At 35.3% G+C, this 22,155-nt stretch overlaps 1 protein-coding gene across 1 annotated transcript in view; it reads left to right on the top strand.

Annotated features, from left to right (window-relative positions):
* Positions 1–5,761, top strand: part of C10H8orf34 (chromosome 10 C8orf34 homolog) — a 340,888-nt gene extending 335,127 nt beyond the window's left edge. The window contains 2 exon segments of the mRNA XM_049781860.1: positions 2,332–2,388; positions 5,428–5,761. Of these exon segments, the coding sequence (XP_049637817.1) occupies positions 2,332–2,388; positions 5,428–5,435 (65 nt within the window). The 3' untranslated portion in view covers positions 5,436–5,761.
* Positions 5,762–22,155: the final 16,394 nt, after the last annotated feature.

Genomic DNA, 22,155 nt, shown 5'->3' with positions numbered 1-22,155 from the left:
ACCATGCAGCTACAAGGAAGAAAGAAGTCATGGCATTTGCCTATTCATGGCTAGACATGAAGACTCTTATGCTGAGTGAAATGAGTAAATCTCTCAAACTACTGACCAAACAAGTGAAAGCACAGATAAATCAATGGGAATACATTAAATTAGAAGCTTCTGCACCTCAAAGGAAATTGTACCAGGATACATAGGTCACCCACAGAATGGGAGAAACTATTTACCCAAAAACCATCAATCAAGTAAGGGGCTAAACATCTAAGCTATATAAGTCTGACAGAAATCAACAAGAAATAATTTATCTAACCCCATCCAAAATGGGGAGGAAAAAATGAAGAGTAATTTCCTCAAATTAAAAAGACAGATGGCCTTTTTGGCCTATGCTTTTTTTTTTCAATATGTTTTATGGAATTTGGGTCTAACATCTAAGTCTTAAATACATTTCAATTCACTACTGTAAATAGAGATGCTCATCCAAAATTATTCTTTTGCATGTGGGTGAAGCATTTTCTCAACATTATTGAAGTTTTTCAGTCTTTATTTTATTATATTGGCTCCTTTGTCACAAATAAACAATTTGTATAAGATAGAATTTATTTCTGGGTTCTTAATTCTTTCCTACTGATCATAATATCTACTATGTAGCCAATGACCTCAAGTTACAGTTACCAAGTTATTCATTATTTTCAATTCTACAACTGTTCCAACACCAATCACATCACCAGCATCCACTATTCACTTTTCTCCATTATTGTCCCTCGTTTCTTTCTGCATATAGTCAACTTCTATAAAAATCAACTTTTCTTTCTTCTTCTTTTTTTGTTATTTTTCAAGAGAAAGCTATGGTGCAGTTTTATTCAGGGAATGTGCTGCAAAATCACACAGGGCAATACAACTTAAATATATATGTAGCTTTTGGTGTAAAAGCTGTTCTGATGCATGAATTCATTGAGATTCTGAGAAATCTATAGTTACTACTGAAAAGATTAACACATTGACAATATCATTTAAAATCTCATTTAACATGTCAGCCTTTTTTTACATATATATCAATAGGCCATTCATTTGTTAGACATTATGGCTTGATTGAATTAGTAGAAGATGGAACATCTCAGACTTAGCCAATTCTCAAGTGATCTTCAAGTCACTTTTAAGCAAAATTCAATTATTATATGTATGAGATATTAAATTGTATATTAAATAAATATGTAATGAATACATCTATTGCCAAATAGATATTTAAAATTGTATTCTCCGATACAATTTTGGAAATATGTGTAGGCAAATTCATAATCTATCATTCTAAGTAAATCATAGAAAATCCTTAAAAAATTATATATGTTAATGAAAGGATATCTTTATATCTAAGACGAAGAGGAAAGTCATAGCATTTATGTTTAAGAATACAATGAAAAGCTATGTATTTGGTCTGAAGAACGTTTAATTACATGATGTTGACATCTAGTTTTAGAAATATATAGTCAACATTTCAAACATTTTCTTTTGTAGAAATTTGACAACATATTTTGAACAGTGTTCTATTTTAATAGCAGTATAGAATTGAAAACAGGCTAAGTATAATTACTACAAGTTATTTATTTTATTCTGTCCAATTTTTAATTTTTATGTTTATCATATATGCCACCCTTAATTTTCTGGATGACTTTTCCTGTAGATAATAATTTGGAGAACTATGTAAATATTACTAAATCAAGTTAACATTTCTATTAAAAGCAGATTTTTCCTAACCAAATGTATTAGTGCTTCAGTTTCTTTATTACGTCTCTTTTTCTTGTTTTCTTGTTTTATAGTATTTTATTTATAAATAAAATCACTCAAATTCTAAAAATATTTCTAACATTTTCCAAGATTTTCTAATATTTCTAAGATTTTGTGATTGTATTTTACTTTAGGATAAATGTTAGTTTATTCTATTTATTGTTGCTTTATATTTATTATATCTACTGTAATATTGGCTATAATAAATATAATCCCAACAAGAATGATTATGCTACATTTTTAAAGTTTTCTGCTTAGAACTTCTTCACAAATCCTTTGTAGTATGCCAACAAAAGTAATAATCGTCATTTACAATAATAGATGGACTATCATTTATTGCTAGTTTCTAATAACAAATACCCCACATTTCTAAGATTCTATCAGTCAGCAATTAATCTACTCAAATATGAATAGGCTACAGTTTATTGCATCATATCAATAAAGTTTTGATACTAATTTTATTTCATCTTCACTAGAATTTGAGAAAGCCACTACAACTTAATAGATTATTTTTCTTAGTCCTTTACATCATCTCTCTTTTTTATTGTGCAGGTTCTTCAGATCTTCTTTGCGTTCCATGTTCTTCTTGTCCTACTCTGGTCTACTCTGGTATGTTTGATCAGGGCTCTTAATATTAATATCTAATATTATGGGTATTATCTGCCACTGTTCAAAGTAAGATTTCTTTTTAATTTTAGGACATCTCATGAGAAAAATATTTTTCTTCGGGTGCTTTGTGTGTTTATTTTTTATTGATGTCACTCAGCTCTTAGCTGAGTCTATATTACCCTATGTTGAGGTGCTGAGATGGAAATTTTCAATCCTTTCTTCCTGGCAGGATTATTACCTTTAGCTAGATGTCAGATTAAAAACATAGTTCCCCGGGCTCAGCCTTGCACATGCTAGCATAGGACAGACCACGGTTCGATCCCCCAGCGTTCCATATGGTCCCCCAAGCCAGGAGCGATTTCTAAGCGCATAGCCAGGAGTAACTCCTGAGCTTCACCGGGTGTGGCCCCAAAACCAAACCAAAATAAAAGAATACAAAACTAAACACACACACACACACACACACACACACACACCAAAAGATATAGTTCCCCATTGCATAAAACAGCTTATGCATGCCACTTAACATCTCCCAAACTTTTAGCACCTCAGAATTATTTTATTTACATAGACATGAGCTTACACTATATACTGCATAATTAAAGTGATTCTTTGTATGTAACAAAGAATATCTAAGAGGAGAGTTAATGCTTAGCACCTAGAATCACAGAATATCAGAATTAGAAAGAACATTAAAGCAGTCTTCTTGTCTTCAAATCCAGTGCTCTCCTCATCCTCTTCCCTGGATTGCCCCTCCCAATGAGACGTATTTCTATATGTATATTACAAGTAATTAGAAGTACACTTCTTCATTTGATCTCCACTTAAATTTTAGTTTTAATTTCTTACTTACAGAACAATTTTATATTAGAAAGTCACATAAAGAAATAATTTATGGGACAAAGGATGTGGCTCAGTGATAGTATGGTTTGCATGTGAGACCCAGGTTTTGATCCCTGTTATTAAGAATCAGAGAGATATTTTCTTCAATGCATCACTGTAGTTCTCAAAAAATTATGATCATTACAACTTTGTATAAATGTAATAAAAATTCTTTACCATAAATCACTTTGTATATGGAAACAATGACTAAATAAAGTCAATTGCTTTTAAAGATATAACAATCTATACAACCGAATACTGAGTTACAAATGCTATTCCAATTACAAATGTATTGCAATTACAAATGCTATTGTAAAACAAGTACAAATGCATTGCAAAATAGGATAAGCTATTTGTTAGCTAAATCATACCTGTACTTATACTGAATTCATTCATCTATATATTTATATATATATATAAATATATATTGGGATATATATATATCCCTATATATATATATATTGGGAAAATTTGTATTATGTACATGAAGAATGAGTCACAAGACATTCATCTATATATTTATATATATATAAATATATATTGGGATATATATATCCCAATATATATATATATATATATATATATATATATTGGGAAAATTTGTATTATGTACATGAAGAATGAGTCACAAGACAATATGATCATTAGAATCATTTTATTGCATATATGTCTCTATCTTCTAAAAATATTTGTAGAATTATTTACATTTGTAGAATGACTATGCTAATATTAACAAAATTTCTATCAATGTTTTTACTTGACAGATGTATATATATATTTATCAGATAGGTTTTTCTATAATAAAATTATATTGCTTAAGATGTAAAAAGACATTTCTTTTCAAAGAAATTATTCTCACATTTTGCTCCCAGTATAATCTTATTTCTTGTATTGAAGACAAAAATTCAATATATTTTTCACATAATAATTCTTTGATTATAGAAAAAGATAAGGATTAAGTTTTTAATTCTTTTAAATGTTTTTGCATTATATGCATAAAAACTCCCATTAATATGATTTTCAAATAATTCTTTGTTATTATAAAATAACAGTATAGAATGAATAGGCATTTTTCCACAGAAAAACACATTGCGAACATAAGTGGCATGTGTTTCTTAATGAGGAAAGGACACAGTGAGTAATTACATAAATGCAGTTGCTTCTTGTTGCATTAAATATTAGATTAAATGCATGCAACAGAAGATTTTCTCCTTGACTAGTAAGTAGTTAAAGGGAAGGTAACATGATATTTGAGATTAAAATTTGAAATATTTTAACACTTGATCAGAAAGAATTTAGCTGGAATTATTGACATAGAGTTAGCATTTTATTAAAGGAAATACATGTACAAATATATAAAAAATTAGATTTTTTCTAATTAGATTGTATCTCTTTACTAAACAAATACTTGAGAAAATAGTATCCCAAAATGCTTTATCAGGTTCTATGAATAATTTTTATTTTTATTTTTTTTGGTCACACCCGGCAGCGCTCAGGGTTCACTCCTGGCAGGCTCAGGGGACCATATGGGACGCCGGGATTTGAACCACTGTCCTTCTGCACACAAGGCAAACGCCTTACCTCCATGCTATCTCTCAGGCACCCCACTATGAATCATTTTTAGATTGACATTTTTGAAAACTTTATGTTCTAGTAGGTGAATCAGAAATATACGCATCCTAAGGTACAAAGCAGAACAAAAAAAGCAAGTCTCTATAAATGTGAATATTTAGATTCTTCTTGAAAGTAAGAAAAATCATTCCCAGTAATAACTATGGTCAGATAGTTTCAATATTGAAATAGAATTGATACGTCTCATCTTCCATATGCCAACCTTTTCTAAATTTAGTTATTCAATTTTTATAATTCCTTCAGGATAGTAACTGCTTATTATGAATCACTAGACTTGAGGAAAAGACTATCTGATTTAATTATCTGAAATAGTTAACTAATTCTACTTATAGATATAGAACACTCTACAGGTAGCAAAAGTTAACATATGGTAGCAAAACACAGCTAACAAAAACAATATTCTAAGGTCAGTGTCATTATAAAAGTACAGTGTATAGGCAAGCATTGAAATATCAATATTTCCTTTTATTATGCTATATTATAAGCACACCATTAAGCTTATTTTCTTTTGTTTCTACTTTACAGGTCTATGAAGTAGGGAGAAGAAACTGCAAGTGGTTCTTAAAGAATTTCGTTATTCGAGTACTTGTACAAAGTCCACGATTCATTTATTATGTTTATGTAAATATTTAGAGAATGGTATTTTTATAATGTTGTTAATACATGAGAAATCTTATAACCAGGAGACGTACAAGCATATAATCAATTAACTCTAACCCTGGTAAAGAGTTCTGAAGATACCTGCTGCCTTTCGACATAGTTGGTGTCCAGAGCTACTTTTACTTTATACCTCATTATGAAGACTACTGTTTGATATATCAGATATTGCCTGAAATCAAATAACTTTGCTGACATTTTTTCTGTATTTTAACTTGTCTAGGGTTTTCTACTTCTTCTATTTTTATATTTTTCTCATATACTAATTAATAAACACACTTATGCGTATGTGCCAACATGTGCCATTTAAGTACCTCTGGAAGTTAGCTATTTAGTATAAGCGATTGCCCTTTGTGTTTTGTGCTGTGGCATAAAAGCATATTCTCGACCATTGCTGCTTCCTATGCTGATCTTCTCTATTCTTACCAAGAAAATAATTAACATGCTGATTTACTAAAACAAATCAATACGGAATGAAATGCATGTCTCAAAGAATATGCAGTGAAAATGGTTTGATCATTTGTCCGATTACTGAGCACAATTAAGATTATCCACTTGAAATTTGACATGTACCTGCCTTGGGAATATCTTATACACTGATGCTAGGTGAATGGATTAAGTACATTAAAAGTATCTCTAGTAACTTTTTATCTAATCCATCTTAATCTAAGTGTGCTTCCTGGAGCAAAAAATGGTTAAATTATATAAAACCACCTGTATATTCATCAAATAAATAAACATCAAGGTCCAGAACATTGCTAAGTAATTAAGAAATTCTGTATTAATGAGTTGTATTCCAAAATCAATAAATGAATAAATTTTATGTTCACTTTTCTTGTGCCTTAATTCTTGTGAGAGTAATCTGTGTTCAAATTATTGTTATGTATTGGTAGAAATCACATAAATGTATAGAAAATGGGTTTTATTTGAGGAGAAAAGAAAAGTAATTATAGAACTACAATTATTCATTAAAGTTATTTTGAGTAAAATATATTGAGAGGGCCAGCCAGAGTGTTGGCCTTACACACTGCAGACCCAGGTTCCATGCCCAGCATCCCATATGGTCCCCCAAGCGTGCCAGAAGTGATTTCTTAGCATAGATCCAGGAGTAACCCCTAAGCACTGATGGATGTGGCCTTCCCCAAAAAATAGTTTTATGGAGAAAAGATACCAAATCTACGAAAAATGTGGGGGATGGGAAGGGTGAGAAGAAAGAAGAAAAGTATATCAAATGTATGTTCTAAAAGAGTACATAAGTAACATCAGATTGGAGTGTTCATTTAAAAATTACCATGAAGAAAGAACATTTCTTCTAAATTATTCAACCTATGGTTTAAATATTAAGAACCATCTTTAATTAAAACATGTCCTCACTATTGACTTCACATGTGCTATACTTAGCTCTAAATATCTCTTGCCCAGTTTTTTTCTCTCCTTCACTCACTAACGTTTCCGTGCAAACATCATCATGTCCTCGATTGACCGCAGGAATCAGAACCATAAGCATATTCTTAGTAAACAGTACTGGATATGCGACTAAAAATGAAAACAAGATAGACTCTAATGTCAAGTTGTAAAGAAAGATTTTAATCAGTGATATTGCTCTGGAAGAGTGTTTAGTAAGAACTGAGTTCAGGTGCCATTGGGGAATGTTGACTGTAAAAAAAAAAAAAAGAATGGTAGTGGGGATTGAGAAATTCAGGGCTTGGGCTAAGCAGTAGAAAGGAGTTTTAAACCAAAGGAAGAAGGGTTGGGAAGGTCTGATTCACATGAAGATTAACTGTGTTTACTAACTGGCATTTATCAGACTTTAACTTCTATCCTCCTCCAGAGACTGGAAGTCAGGAGCTCTATATTCAGGTGTTGGCTAAAATAAGCAGTAAATTTCCTGACAGCTGTTAAGTTTTCCCACAAAGGAGCATCAGGAGGTTACAATTGCTGTACTAGGGACATTGCCTTAAGCTATTTTACCATAAACTGTATTAGCATTGTATTCAGGTCTTAATGTGGATGCATGGGTGGCTAGGTGGAGTGGATGATATCATTTATTACTCTGAATTTTTTTGTTTTTGTTTTTGTTTTTTTTTTGTTTTTGGGCCACACCCTGCGGTGTTCAGGGGTTATTCCTGGCTGTCTGCTCAGAAATAGCTCCTGGCAGGCACGGGGGACCATATGGGACACTGGGATTCGAACTAACCACCTTTGGTCCTGGATCGGCTGCTTGCAAGGCAAACGCCGCTGTGCTATCTCTCCCGGCCCATTACTCTGAAGTTTTAACAAGGCTAAGTTTTAAGAATGTACAAGAAAAGAACAAAGGCTAAATTTGACCAAGAATATAAACTTCAGCAACAATAACTTGACATCCCACCATATTTGCTTTCTCTCTCTCTCTCTCTCTCTCTCTCTCTCTCTCTCTCTCTCTGTCTCTCTCTCTCATTCTCTCTCTCTTACTCTCTCTTTCTCTCTCTCTCTTACTCTCTCTTTCTCTCTCTCTCTTACTCTCTCTCTCTCTCCCCCTCTCTCCCTCTCCTCTCTCCCCCTCTTTCCCTCTCCTCTCTCTCTCTCTCTTGGCTAAAAAACTGTACCAGAGTGATAGTAGAGTGGATAGAGAGCATTTGTTTTGCATGGCATACCCCTGTTCAATCTATAGCACCCCATATCGTCCTCCAAGCCTGAGATGAGTGACTTCTAGTTGCATATCCAGGAGTAAAACCCTGTGTACCACTGGGTATGCCCCACACACAAAAAAAAAAAAAAAACAAAAATCGAAAAGAAAAAAAACAACAAAGATTTCAGAGGTTGATTATACAATTCCAGACTAGAAAACATTAATGAGAAAATGTTTCTATATTTAGTTTCAAATGTTAGTCATCAGACTATGGCACATACAGTCCCCCACTGCTAATCTTGCTTATTTTGGCCTTATTAAAAAATTCTAGTATTTTTTTCAATGGTAAGATTCAAAACATCACATACTAAAAAGAATAATTTTTCAGATTTTCCATTACATCGTCAGTACTATGGATTTCGATTGTAGAAGGCCACAGCTTCTAAGTATTCCTGTCTAGGACTACAGTGAATCAAACCTTTATTCTCAAGAACAATGTAATTGGGGCGGGATATACATATCTATAGCTATTGTGGTAATTTGTGATGGTATTGTTGAGTTTGGAAATGTTTGATTTGGAAAAAGTTTGGCCTTGAGTCCAGACAATAAGTTTGGGTTTAATTCGGAGTTCTTGTGTTTTATCTGAGAGCTTGAATAATAGTATTTAGGAAGAGTAGATATAAGTGGTTAGCCTAGAATAATATAGTTAGCAAGAAACTAGTTTTTCCTCTTACAAAGTTTGTGTTTTCCCTTTTTCATACAGCTTAGAAAAACCCCTCCTTGCCTTTAAAGTTGTTTTTTTCCCAGCAAGTTTTTGCAGAACCCCTGACAGGCAGGCAGAGCCTTACTGCCCAAGGGGTCCCAGGTTAGCTAATTGACTGGCCCAAGGAGATAAGAAGTACTCCTTCTAACTTGACGCATACTGAGGAAATACAGGATCTTTAAGAAAGAAATCAAAAAGATTTTTGGGCACTTAAGAAAAACACAACAAACATAACATAACTAAGAGTAAAATGTTAAGTCAAATTATGAATTTTAAGAACATGCTAATTTGCTTTTGTCACTCCTTTTTTACCAATACTCAAGCTACATGTTAAATTTGCTTTTGTCACTGGCTGGCTAAAAACTTTTTTTTTTAATTTTTTATTTTTAATTATGAGAACAAGGATGCAAAGAAAGAGGACAAGGTAAAGTTACAATGGAAGGACAATACATAACATAATTCTCAGAAGTCCCCTTGCTGATATCCCAACTTTGAAATTTCATCCAAAGAACATTAAGATTGTAACACACTGTAATATATATTTTGTATTGTGCCCTTTCCCACATCCCTACAAAGCTCTTTTTTATCCCTTTACTCTCTATCCCCCCCCAAACATCTCTAATCTACATTACTCTTTTTAATCAGTAGTGTACAAGCCTTATCACAGACCAAAGCCGTGTATTGTGTGTAACAACCCCAAACTGTTTCAAGATACATAAAATGGACATGTATTTCTTTAGAATATTTTGTGTTTTTTCTCTGACAGCTATAATTCTTACTAAATGTTGTCTTATATAGTGATGATTCTAACCACTTTTCATCTTCTCTTTTTGAGCTGTTTAACAAGGAATCTTAGAGAAAGAGTCCCCCAGATTAATGCTTATGGCTAAAAACTTTTAACAGCCCACAGTGACACCTCCACCCTAATGCATGATAAGACACTCTAACAAAAGCAGACTCTAAAATAGTTTTACAAGGAAATCAAGGCACTATGAAATACAGCATAACAAATTTGGGGTGATATAGGAAACATAAAAATAGTTAAGACTAATGCTGATCTTGCTTCTGTCACTAGCTTGCTGGAAGATTGTTTTTAAACAAAATAACTTCAGGACCTCCCCCATAGTCAAGCCCACAACCCAGAGTGACAACTCCTCCCTGGCACGGGAGATCTCCGCCCTGCCAGCAAGGGACACCCCCCCCCCCAGCAAATCTTTACACACCTAGGGACCACTGGGAGGACTACCTTTATCAGGAAAAACATCAGGCTCAGGGTGGAACACCTGTGAGGTCATGAAGGGGCAGGATTTGTGCCATTTTCTGAGATTGTCATTGATAAAATTCAAACTCATACAATTTGTGTAACCTATGAAATGCTTTGACCTGTTTGCTAATTACCACGTAAAACTCCTTAAAAACTTGTGTGAGGAGTGGCTCAGGCTCTCATTACAGACCGAAAATTCCTGCTGAGTCAGGTGGCTGTGAGTTGACCTGGAGTGCTTTGTGATTGAAAAAACCACGTGTGATTGCATCCTCCAAAGTTTGTGCCTCCTCAATGGAGCTGTGGGCTTTCTTCAAACCCTGGGCATCTCCAATCCACGGGATCTCTCCCCGGACTTGGGCATCTTCAACCCCTGACCCCAACATGGGTCCAAACCAGCTTTGGCCACTTTTAACAGTATGTGATGGTGGGAACAAGTTAGGAGATACACCCTTACATAAAACCATTGACTGGTTAGCAGGAGTGGTCACCTAACCCCTGCCAATATTTAGGATCTCTTAAAAAAGAAAAGAAAAGAAAAGAAAGAATAAGAAAGATCTTGAAAGAAGACGAAAAAGTCAAAGGCCCAAGTGAAAATAAGGTCTCAACTGATTTATCTAAATATAAGATGTTTTAGTGTCCAGAATCAAAGGATGAGACCACACAACTGGAATAAAGCAAAGCAAGATTTTATTAATCAGCCACAAACTGACAGTCAGGGCTGTCTCCCAGAGTAGGTGACATATGCAGGGTCACAAGCAAGTTTATAAAGAGAAGGAATGAGGAAGTTTTAGCTTCTGATGATCTTTAAGACAGTTGGCTGATGTCTAGAGTACCTCCCTATTGCTCCCTTCTGTTTTGTCCAGGTAGGCTACCTGCTACCTGCCAGGTATCTCGGGGTGGTGTTAATGAAAATTTAGGCTTGAGAAAGAGAAGCCTAATATGTGAATTTTTACAATATAGTGTTCCTCTGATCAGAACCTAGGGCCCCATAGATGGACCCAATTTAGTGTCAGATATGAAGACATCCAAGAAATAAATAATTTTAGCTAGAAAGTTGATAATCTAAGGGGAGTGGTGAGAAGAGTTTATTTAAAACTGTTTATTTGAATGACATGAAGGCAGGCATCAGTAAAGAACCTTTGCTGATATGCCCTGTATTCACTCTTTTGTCTGCCATCTCTCCCAAGAGGAAGACAATCCACAGAGGCTTTGTTTTAGCTTCTTCCTCTCATCACACACCCTTTGAGATGTAAAGACTCATTTAGGTTTGATTAGCATTAGATAGGTATCTCTTCTTCCTCCCATGTTGATTATCCCTGAACAATAAATACTGTACATAGTACATATATACGTATATATATATGTAGTATATACTGAAGGATAGTCAGGGAGCTCATTCAATGAGACTTGGACCCCTTTACCCTAAGCTTTTCTCATGTCTGTCTTGTCTTTTTAATCTTCCTTTGCTATTTCCCTGCTTTAGACCTATTCATTTAGCAACAAAGGCAAATGGAGGAAAAGTATTATGAATAATAGAACGAGTGTTATTGGAAGTACATGTGTAGGGATAAAAGCAATAAACACATTGTGTTATTACAACATAGAGAACATAATGTGACTTTGATGGGACCATCAAAGAGCTGTAGACCAGACTAGGAAAAATAATTTATGCTATCGGGTGGTGTTTAACTCTGTTTACTTATTAGAGCCACGGATACTTTCTGGCTTTTAGATTTGGTTGGTTTCAAATAACCCCAATTATTGGCATTATTAAAGCTTTTATTTTATTACATTGATTTCTGAAAATGCTACTAAATATTTTCAGCAGTATAAAGGATAGTGACATTATCAAGCAGGGTAGCTCAGTGAAGCAGGTGTGATGAAAATGGTAGGAGTAAGAGACATTGGGAATAGGCAAACTTGGAAATGGGAAAAGAAACTAGGAGGCTGTTGCAGGAGTTACAATTTAAAAATAGCAATGCGTTAGTTGTGGTTCTTGAGAGGACAAGAAATTAAAATAGTGTTTAGGATATGACTATTTGGGATTGGGATAGTCTGGAAGCAAGAGAGCAGAAATAGTAATAATAATAATAATAATAATAATAATAATAATAATAATAATAATAATAATAATAAAACTCATTTAAAGGATGAAATTGACCAATTATAAAGAATTCTTACACAGCCCATACCCAGGGGCAAGAAGGTATTATCAGAAGTGCTTCCAGGTTCATGGTTTTGGTCTGTAAGTGGTGATAGACATGAAAAAGATAACCAAGGAAAATTCAGCTGCAGGGTCCATATTTTAAGATAGAGTTGTCTCTAGTACATTCTGAAAGGTCTAGCAGGCATTAGGATTGAACTAAAGGACTGAATATGTGTTTGTGGAAATTGAAAACACAACATCTTATCTGAAGTGAGCCTATGAATATTTGTCCAAGGTATAGTCAAAGCTACAGCCAGAATTAGCAACAAACTATTTAGAGGGGCCTGAGTGATAGCATTTCATTGTAGGGTGTTTTTATTGCATTTTTTCATTGTAGGGTGTTTTTCTTGCATGAGTCCAATCTGGGCTCGATCTACAGCAACCCATATGGTCCTCTAAGCCTAAGAATGATTTCTGGGTGCAGAGCCAGGAATAACCCCTGAGTACCACCAGGTCTAGCTCAAAAACCAAACCACGACAAAACAAAATAAAATAAAAGCCTAAACACAACAACCACAACAAAATTGAGAATAAAGTTATAAAGAGTTGTCAGTTACCAAGAGATACTACATTCATTATCTTTATACTTTTCTATCACACTTTTATCAAGTTATATTTCTTCAACTGCATCGATGCCTTATATAGTTCACAAAAAATGAAGACTTATTATCCCTATTTAACTGAAAGGTTAGGAAAAATGTGAACCTTTGGTGGAACCTCCAGGGATGAAAGATGCATAGACAACATGACCCTCTTAAACTACTTAGGCAGGATATAGCAAGAAGTAGAGCTAAGAAATATCATTTCTACCTCTTTTCTTTAGCAATAAAGCATAGTTCCGTCATAATTCTCTTAAGATGTCAATCCCTGTCCCATTTCATCTTAGTTATTTTTAAAACATTTACTATGTATCTTAAAATTTTTAGTTATTCAGTAGCGTCTAGGAATATAGTGGGGTATCTGTGGTTCTTTATTTATCTAGGTAATTAGGGAAAGAACTTGAGAATTTTGGGAAAATAGCATGTATAAAGATTCAAATGCAAGAAGAATGTCATGAGAAATGAATAATTGTGCAATCTGGAATATAGACTGTATTAATTCAGTTGAGAAGGCACTAGGCAGACTTAAAAGGATATTTTAAAATACATTCAAAGAGTATAGAGAAACATAGTAGAGTTCTTAACAGGTAAAGAGTAGTCTTTGCATCTTAAAAGGTAAGATCTGACTTCAAATTGAAAAGTGAATCATCAAGTGACAATGATGAACATAGCAAGAATAAATAGTACATGATTCTGTAAATAGCCCTAGATACAGGTGCATAGAAATCAACATAATGGAGATAGTTTATGATTTAAAAATGAATGAGAAGTGTATCAGTTTCTGGTAAATTCTAGCCAACACACCTGGCACTACAAAATTTTTGGAACAAGAGGATTTTGAGTTTATTGGAGATATGTCAAATTAAAAGAGACTGGAGACATTTAAGACATTGAACAGAAGCAAAAAAAAAAAAAAGGCTGGTAAATAGAATATAGTAGAAAGCATAGCCATTGATGGCATATATCAACAAAAAATAAACTGTAAAGGAAACAGAAGCCTCAGAAACATTTTAGTATTTAAGGGATAGAAAAAGCAATTTAAAAAGTAAAAACTCTTGTACTCTGGACAGAGTGGGTGGCCCATAGAGTTTCTCAAAACCAGAAGGTCAAAATCAATACACTTCAGGATCTTCAGCTCTTGTAAGCACAGCTGGATTTCAGAAGAGAGAGGCAGGACTCATTTATTGAACCGTTAGTACTCTAGGTTTAATGAGGCTCTAGAAACTTCCTGTGGAAGTTATGTGAGAAAGTCATAACAAATAGAAGGTTCACTTATTTAGGAAGAATTAATAAGGAACTAGCAATTGGGGATAATTTTCAGATCCATTGTGGAGTCATTTACCTTGAAAATTCCCCTCTTTTGGCTAATTCTGACAAAGACTACTAACAACTTTAAGAGGTGACTTTGTTCCCTGCCGCAAATTCTTTGCCAATCTCAAGAAGGTCAGGGGGAATGATGGAAAGGTGCCTGGGAACCCACACACCACAAGAAAATCCAAAAAGACAGTGGGGAAACCTATACTTCCAACGTAAGTATAAGACCAGTATTACACCACCTCTTTATCTCCTTTTCCCCCAAAGTAAGGTAGTCTCATGCATCACTTTATTCCTTTAATTATTTTGTTAATTCATTTTTTAAATGTTTGTTCTACATATGTGAGCAATATACTTTTATTCCTATTTTTATCTTTTTTGGATGTGTGATCTGTTTCTGTTTTCTTCTCTATCCACCCCCAAATGCACCGACAATATAAAGTAGCACCATTTCTCCCTTCAAAGGCACACTTAAAAAAGGAGAAATCTTACATATAAAAAAGAGCTCTTATCTACTAGGGATAAGAACTCAAACTTGTTTACAATACAGGGATATCTCCCACCTTGAAAATATGTCACACGGACCCAACTTAGACCTCAGGTGATCAGACACCTTCCGTCCAGCCTTGAACCCTGGGTCCCAGACATAAAATCAACACAGTTCTTCACAACAGCTACAGGAAACAAATCCCATCCGGGACATCCTTAATACCGCTGGGCCACCAGCAAGTGCCAGCTCAAATATGATATCCTGACAAGGAAAATGGGAGCAACTTGACCTAAGAACAGGTTATCCTACCTCACCAGCTAACGATAAGACAAAATCAGAAGACTTGTAACCCTTTGGTCAGTCCAAAAGCCAAGATCACGATTTAGAAATCGTGATCTCTGCTAGAACCATGACCAGACTGAATATATCTTGAGACCAATAAAAAAAGTCCTAGTCTAGGGTTTGAACTACGACCTGCACAACAACCATAACCCCCAGTTCCAAAGGTCTGGCAGAGACAATTGCAACAGAATGGGGCTTCTGGAAACACAATGAAAGACACTATCCTAGGTTCCATCATAGGATCAGTGCAAAGACCAAGACCACCAACCACAGAAGATGGATTAAAATGACACTGAGGGAACAGAACTTCTAGAACCACAAAGAAAGACTTCATCATAAGTCCCACTCCTGGACCTCTGCAGATACTGAGATCTCTAGATACAGAGGTCTTATTTCATCACCCAGGATGGAGCAGAAGATTTCCAAACACCAGGAAAGCACCACTGGGAGAGTAAATGAACATGAACGGAGTCTATAGTTAACCCCATGACAATATACTCCAAGGGTGGAAAAACCCTGTATCTCTTAGGCCAAGTGAATTCCTTTTTTGAATGATCCCAATATTTACTGTGCCAGTGCAGGAGGGAAAAAAAAGCAAAAAGCACAAAACACTTTTTATTTTTTATATAATTTTTTCTTCATTTAATATTATTTTTATATACCTATCTACTTTTTGTCAATTTCTTTGTTTTGGTGTGGTTATTGAAGTTGTTGTCCCTGTTTATATTTATATATTTTTTCTTCTTTTCTTTTTTTCTTTCTGTGCTCTGCCATGTTTTTTTAACTCAAGACCATGTCTTTTTTTGTGGTGCCTATTGTTATCACTGGAGTGCTCACTGGATATTTGACACTTCTTTTTGTTTTTTGTTTTTTTAGAGATATCATTAAATGACTTTTTGGTGGAATTTCCTTTCTTTTTTAATATATTTTATTTAAATTTTTAATATATTTTATTTATTGATTGATTACATACATGATTGTGTTTGGGTTTCAATCATGTAAAGAACACCACCCATCGCCAGTGCAACATTCCCATCACCAATGTCCCAAATCTCCCTCCTCCTCACCGAACCCCCACCTGTACTCTAAACAGGCTTTCCATTTCCCTCATACATTCTCATTATTAGGACAGTTCAAAATGTGGTTATTTCTCTAACTAAACTCATCACTCTTTGTGGTGAGCTTCCTGAGGTGAGCTGGAACTTCCAGCTCTTTTCTCTTTTGTGTCTGAAAATTATTATTGCAAGAATGTCTTTCATTTTTCTTAAAACTCATAGATGAGTGAGACCATTCTGTGTTTTTCTCTCTCTCTGACTTATTTCACTCAGCATAATAGATTCCGTGTACATCCATGTATAGGAAAATTTCATGACTTCATCTCTCCTAACAGCTGCATAATATTCCATTGTGTATATGTACCACCGTTTCTTTAGCCATTGGTCTGTTGAAGGGCATCTTGGTTGTTTCCAGAGTCTTGCTATAGTAAATAGTGCTGCAATGAATATAGGTGTAAGGAAGGGGTTTTTGTATTGTATTTTTATGTTCCTAGGGTATATTCCTAGGAGTGGTATAGCTGGATCGTATGGGAGCTCGATTTCCAGTTTTTGGAGGAATCTCCATATCGCTTTCCATAAAGGTTGAACTAGACGGCATTCCCACCAGCAGTGGATAAGAGTTCCTTTCTCTCCACATCCCTGCAAACACTGTTTATTCTCGTTCTTTGTGATGTGTGCCATTCTCTGGGGTGTGAGGTGGTATCTCATCATTGTTTTGATTTGCATCTCCCTGATGATTAGTGATGTGGAGCATTTTTTCATGTGTCTTTTGGCCATTTGTATTTCTTCTTTGTCAAAGTGTCTGTTCATTTCTTCTCCCCATTTTTTGATGGGATTAGATGTTTTTTTTTTTTCTTGTAAATTTCTGTCAGTGCCTTGTATATTTTGGAGATTAGCCCCTTATCAGATGGGTATTGGGTGAATAGTTTCTCCCACTCAGTGGGTGGCTCTTGTATCCTGGGCACTATTTCCTTTTAGGTGCAGAAGCTTCTCATCTTAATATATTCCCATCTGTTAATCTCTGCTTTTACTTGCTTGGAGAGTGCAGTTTCCTCCTTGAAGATGCCTGTAGTCTCAAAGTCCTGGAGTGTTTTGCCTATGTGTTGTTCTATATATCTTATGGTTTTGGGTCTGATATTGAGGTCTTTAATCCATTTGGATTTTACCTTTGTACATGATGTTAGCTGGGGGTCTAAGTTCAATTTTTTCCTCAATGGAGAAAAACTAAAAGCCTTCCCTCTAAATTCTGGCACAAGACAAGGCTGTCCTCTCTCACCACTCCTATTCAACATAGCACTGGAAGTACTTGCTATAGCAATTAGGCAAGAAAAGGATATCAAGGGAATCCAGATAGGAAAGGAAGAAGTCAAGCTCTCACTGTTTGCAGATGACATGATACTCTACTTAGAAAACCCTAAAGACTCTACCAAAAATCTTCTAGAAACAATAGACTTATATAGCAAGGTGGCAGGCTACAAAATTAACACACAAAAATTAATGGCCTTTCTATACACCAATAGTAATAAGGAAGAAATGGACATTAAGAAAACAACCCCATTCACAATAGTGCCACACAAACTCAAATATCTTGGAATCAACTTGACTAAAAATGTGAAAGACCTATACAAAGAAAACTACAAAACTCTGCTCCAAGAAATAAAAGAGGACATGAGGAAATGGAAAAACATACCCTGCTCATGGATTGGCAGGATTAACATCATCAAAATGGCAATAGTCCCCAAGGTATTATACAGATTTAATGCTATCCCACTAAAGATACCCATGACATTCTTCAAAGAAGTGGATCAGGCACTTTTGAAATTCGTTTGAAACAATAAACAACCCTAGAATAGCTAAAGCAATTATTGGGAAAAAGAATATGGGAGAAATTACTTTCCCCAACTTTAAACTTTACTACAAAGCAATAGTTATCAAAACAGCATGGTATTAGAATAAGGACAGGCCCTCAGATCAGTGGAATAATCTTGAATACTCAGAAAATTTTCCCCAGTCATGCTATCACCTAATTTTTGATAAAGGAGCAGAAAATCCTAAATGGAGCAGGAAAAGCCTCTTCAACAAGTGGTGTTGGCACAACTGGATAGACACTTCTTTTTGTACTGTTGGGGTGTTTCACCTTCTTTTTCTCCTTCAACTCTCAAACCGACAATGAGAGCCTCTAGAAGAATTCTGCCCATTTTCGGCGTATTAGACTTTTACCCCAGTTTATTACTTTTCTCTTCTTCAAATAAAACCACATAACTTGAACTATCTAGTCCTGCCTCCCAGTTAGAGGGGAAAATAAGGGAGGCACCAAGACCAAGACTACTAAGTAGTAAGCTAGTTACAGAGGGGACCACATATTCTTGCAGCCCCGGGGGTGAGGGCGGAGGATATGGGAGGTAGGATGAACATGGAGGTAATATGGTGGACAAATCGGTGATGGGAACCCCCCTGATTTTATGTAAATATATACCTACAATATTATTATCAACAATATGTAAGCCACTACGATCAAAATAAAAATTATATTAAAAAAAGGAGGTGACTTTGGAATTCATGCTGATTTACCATTTTTTCCTTCTGAAATAATTAAATGTAATTTTTTTCAGGCTCAAAGGAAAAAAACCATTGCTATATACTCAAGTCAGCTTTACAAGGCTCCCCTTCAAGAAGGAAACATCATTCGTCTTTTCCCAATACCAGGACAGAGTTATACCTCTGCTTCAAATCATGACTTGCTTACATCGTAAATGTTTGTTGGTTTATCAACTTACCAGTTCTGTGCCTTAAGGGACCTTGACATACTACAGACATCTAATTAGGTGATTAAATAAGACCTACCACCTGTGAAGGAAATGCACATTTAGAATTTGTAGAAATGTATGAATATACTTTGTAAAACTTTCCTCAATTCAAAAATAAAGAAAATGAGCATGTATAGGGACAGGGGATGCATCCCTGAAGATTAATCAAGATCTCATTATCAGTAACATAAATCGAACCTAAAAAATGTGTTTCATTTGTGAAAAACAAATATGTATATATTTTAAGTAGGTTACAAATCAGGGCATATTTAGGTATTTATTATTCAAATTCACTATGAATTATATTTAAGTCTGTTTATATTGAGATTGGTATTGCTCCCTAAGCTTAGTTTTTCTCTTTTTCTTGGCACATGTAAAGATTCCTCAGCCACTTGCAATTAAGATGGTTCTATGTCTAACTCTTATCAACTTGCCAGAAGAATTTTGTTTCAGTCCAAAGAATTTAAAATAGGATTGAGTTCTCAATATTGTCTTCTCTTCTACCACAGATAACCTGTTTGTTAGAATAAAAATAAGAATATTAAAAGGTATTATATGTGGGGCCAGAGAGTACAGCAGGTATGGAATTTTCCTTTATGCACCCAACCTAAGTTTGATGCAGTGGGGATGGAGGGGAAAAAATTAAGTTTTTTTTTTTCCTCTGGAAAAGAGGGTGTTTCATTCTCTTACATTGAAAATATAGTAACGAGGATTCAGTATGCTCTTCCAGCACACATTCTTCCTTGAATACATATGTGTTTTGCTGGTTTCTCTCTCCTTGCTTGCCTATTTCCACTATGGAAAAACCTGCATTCTCTTGTATAGGCATTTATCCTAGTCTCTTCTCTCACATCTATTTAAATAAATTTTAATAAAAAATATTTGATTCACCAATAAAATGTACCTTTTTATAATAAAGAGCTAAGAAAAATAAAGAAAAAAATAATAATAAAACTCTGGGAGTTACTAAAAATTACTATCCTTATCAGGGATCCAAATCTATCATTGATACTGCTGTTAGTAAGAGTGAGGGAGCTAATAGTGTACCAACTAAAGAAATGTGTTATACAGGTCTTATACTTATGATGGAAGTATAGGTTTCCCCATTGCCTTTTGAGATTTTCTTGTGGGGTGTGGGTTCCCAGGCCCCTTTTTATCGTACACCCTGCCCTTCCTGAGATTGGTAAAAAATTTGAGGGGAGTCTTGTGTAAAGTTTTTGCAATGGGAGTCCTTTTAGGGCTAAGTCCGGTATCCAGCAACAGTCCACGTTAGGATAAGTTGGTAGGGAGAGTCACACAGCATGAGTCAGTAGGGGTGTTGGTTGTCTTTTCCTGCCAAGAACGAGGTGTGGGTTTGAGTGGATGTCCCTTTGCTCGGGTGCTGGGTACTGGTTCGTTGGGGTAGGAGGTCAGTCTTGATGCCTAATAGATTAAGAACTGAGGGTGAAAAGTTTTAATAAATTGGAAAATCTGGATGGGATTGAGGGGTGAAGGGGTAGTCGGATTCCTGGAAGGGGTATAGGGGAGAGTATTTGGAAGGGGCAGAAAGGAAGAAAGGGGAAAATAAGATTAAAAAGGGAAAAAAAAAAGGAAGAGGGAGTAGTGAGAAGAGAGGTGAAAAAAGCGGGGGCATGTTATTCTGTTTGGATATGCTCGATGAGTAGGCCCCGTAGTATAAGTCTGCAGGTCACCGTTGCTGCTTCGGTGGTCTGACTGGTCATATGCTTCAGGTCCTAAAAGAAGGTATGCCCTAGAGATAAAGGGTATGTTAAAAAATTTTGTCTAGATAATTTTGTAATGCAACTTGGGTATGGTATCTCGTGTGGCTTAGCTCTGAGATGCCATCTTAGGTTGTCCATCCTTTGTATCTAAGAATGCCTGTGGACAGAAAAGGTGAGAGGTTTCTTTAAATATATTAAGCTTAAGGCATTAACACCTATTATTTTGAAATATTTCGGTTGTAGTCAGTGATTTCCCGTGATATTCTTTACCTGTAACCTTGTATAAGATCCCTAAGAGATTATTATGAGCCTTTGCAGTAACAGGCTGATTACATACCTGTTCACTCTACACTGCTGTTTCTGCAGTTGCTGGTTTCTTTATGGTTTAATGTGTGGTCGAGAGTTTATGATGTTCCTCTTTCATGTGTTTTGGGCATTTCTGCCCAGTATATATGTAGTATTACAGTGTTTGGAGTTTCTAGCCTGTAAAGTCCTGTTATTTGATCTTTGAATATTAGTTGTATATATGGTGTAGTTTCTAGGTGCTTTAGAATAGTGCTATTATTCTGTGTTTATCTTTCATCTTCTGACTTACTTCGTTTAACATAATATGTTTAAGGTCCATCCATGTTGCTGCAAAGTCTGTGATTGAATCATTTCTTACTGCCATGTAGTATTCCATTACAGTGTATAGATACCACATCTTAATAATCCACTCATCTGTTGTTGGGCATCGATGTTGGTTTCAAGACTTGGCTATTATACTGATTGCTGCAATAAATTGTGAGGTGCACACATATATTGGGATGAATGTCCTTCCGGCTTGGGGGTAGATACCCTGGAGAGCAATTGCTGGGTCAAATGGCAGCTCAATTCTGAGTTCCTTGAGCACTCTCCAGACTGTTTCTATCTCAAGACCATCGCAACTATGTGGTGCATATTTTTAGTGCTGCAGTGCTCACTGGATATCTTATTTGATTCCTCTTTTTGAACTGTTGTGGTGTCTCACCTTCTTCTTTCCCCATCGTCCCTCAAACCAAGGATGAGAGCCTCTAGAATGACTCTGCTCATAGTCGGCGTAGTCGATTTTTACCCCCATTATATTACCTTTCTCTTTCTCAAATAAAACCACATAACTTGAACTTTCTAGTTTCGCCTTCCAATTGGAGGGGGCAGAAATGGAGGCACCAAGACCAAACAGTTATAAGACCACTAATTATTAAACTAGACACAGAAGGGACTACCCATTCTAGCAGCCCCTGGGGGTGGGGGGAGAGTGGAGGATATGGGAGGCAGGATGGGAGCGGTTGTGGGAGGACAATTCGGGGGTGGGAATTCCCCTGATTCAATGTACATATGTACCTGGAATGTTACTGTGAACAATATGTAAGCCACTATAATTAAAATAAAAATTATATTAAAAAAGA

This window comes from Suncus etruscus, chromosome 10, assembly GCF_024139225.1.
Source record: "Suncus etruscus isolate mSunEtr1 chromosome 10, mSunEtr1.pri.cur, whole genome shotgun sequence".
Classification (NCBI taxonomy): domain Eukaryota; kingdom Metazoa; phylum Chordata; class Mammalia; order Eulipotyphla; family Soricidae; genus Suncus; species Suncus etruscus.
The sequence above is the reverse complement of the archived record's forward strand: the minus strand, read 5'-3'. Positions and strand labels throughout refer to the sequence as shown.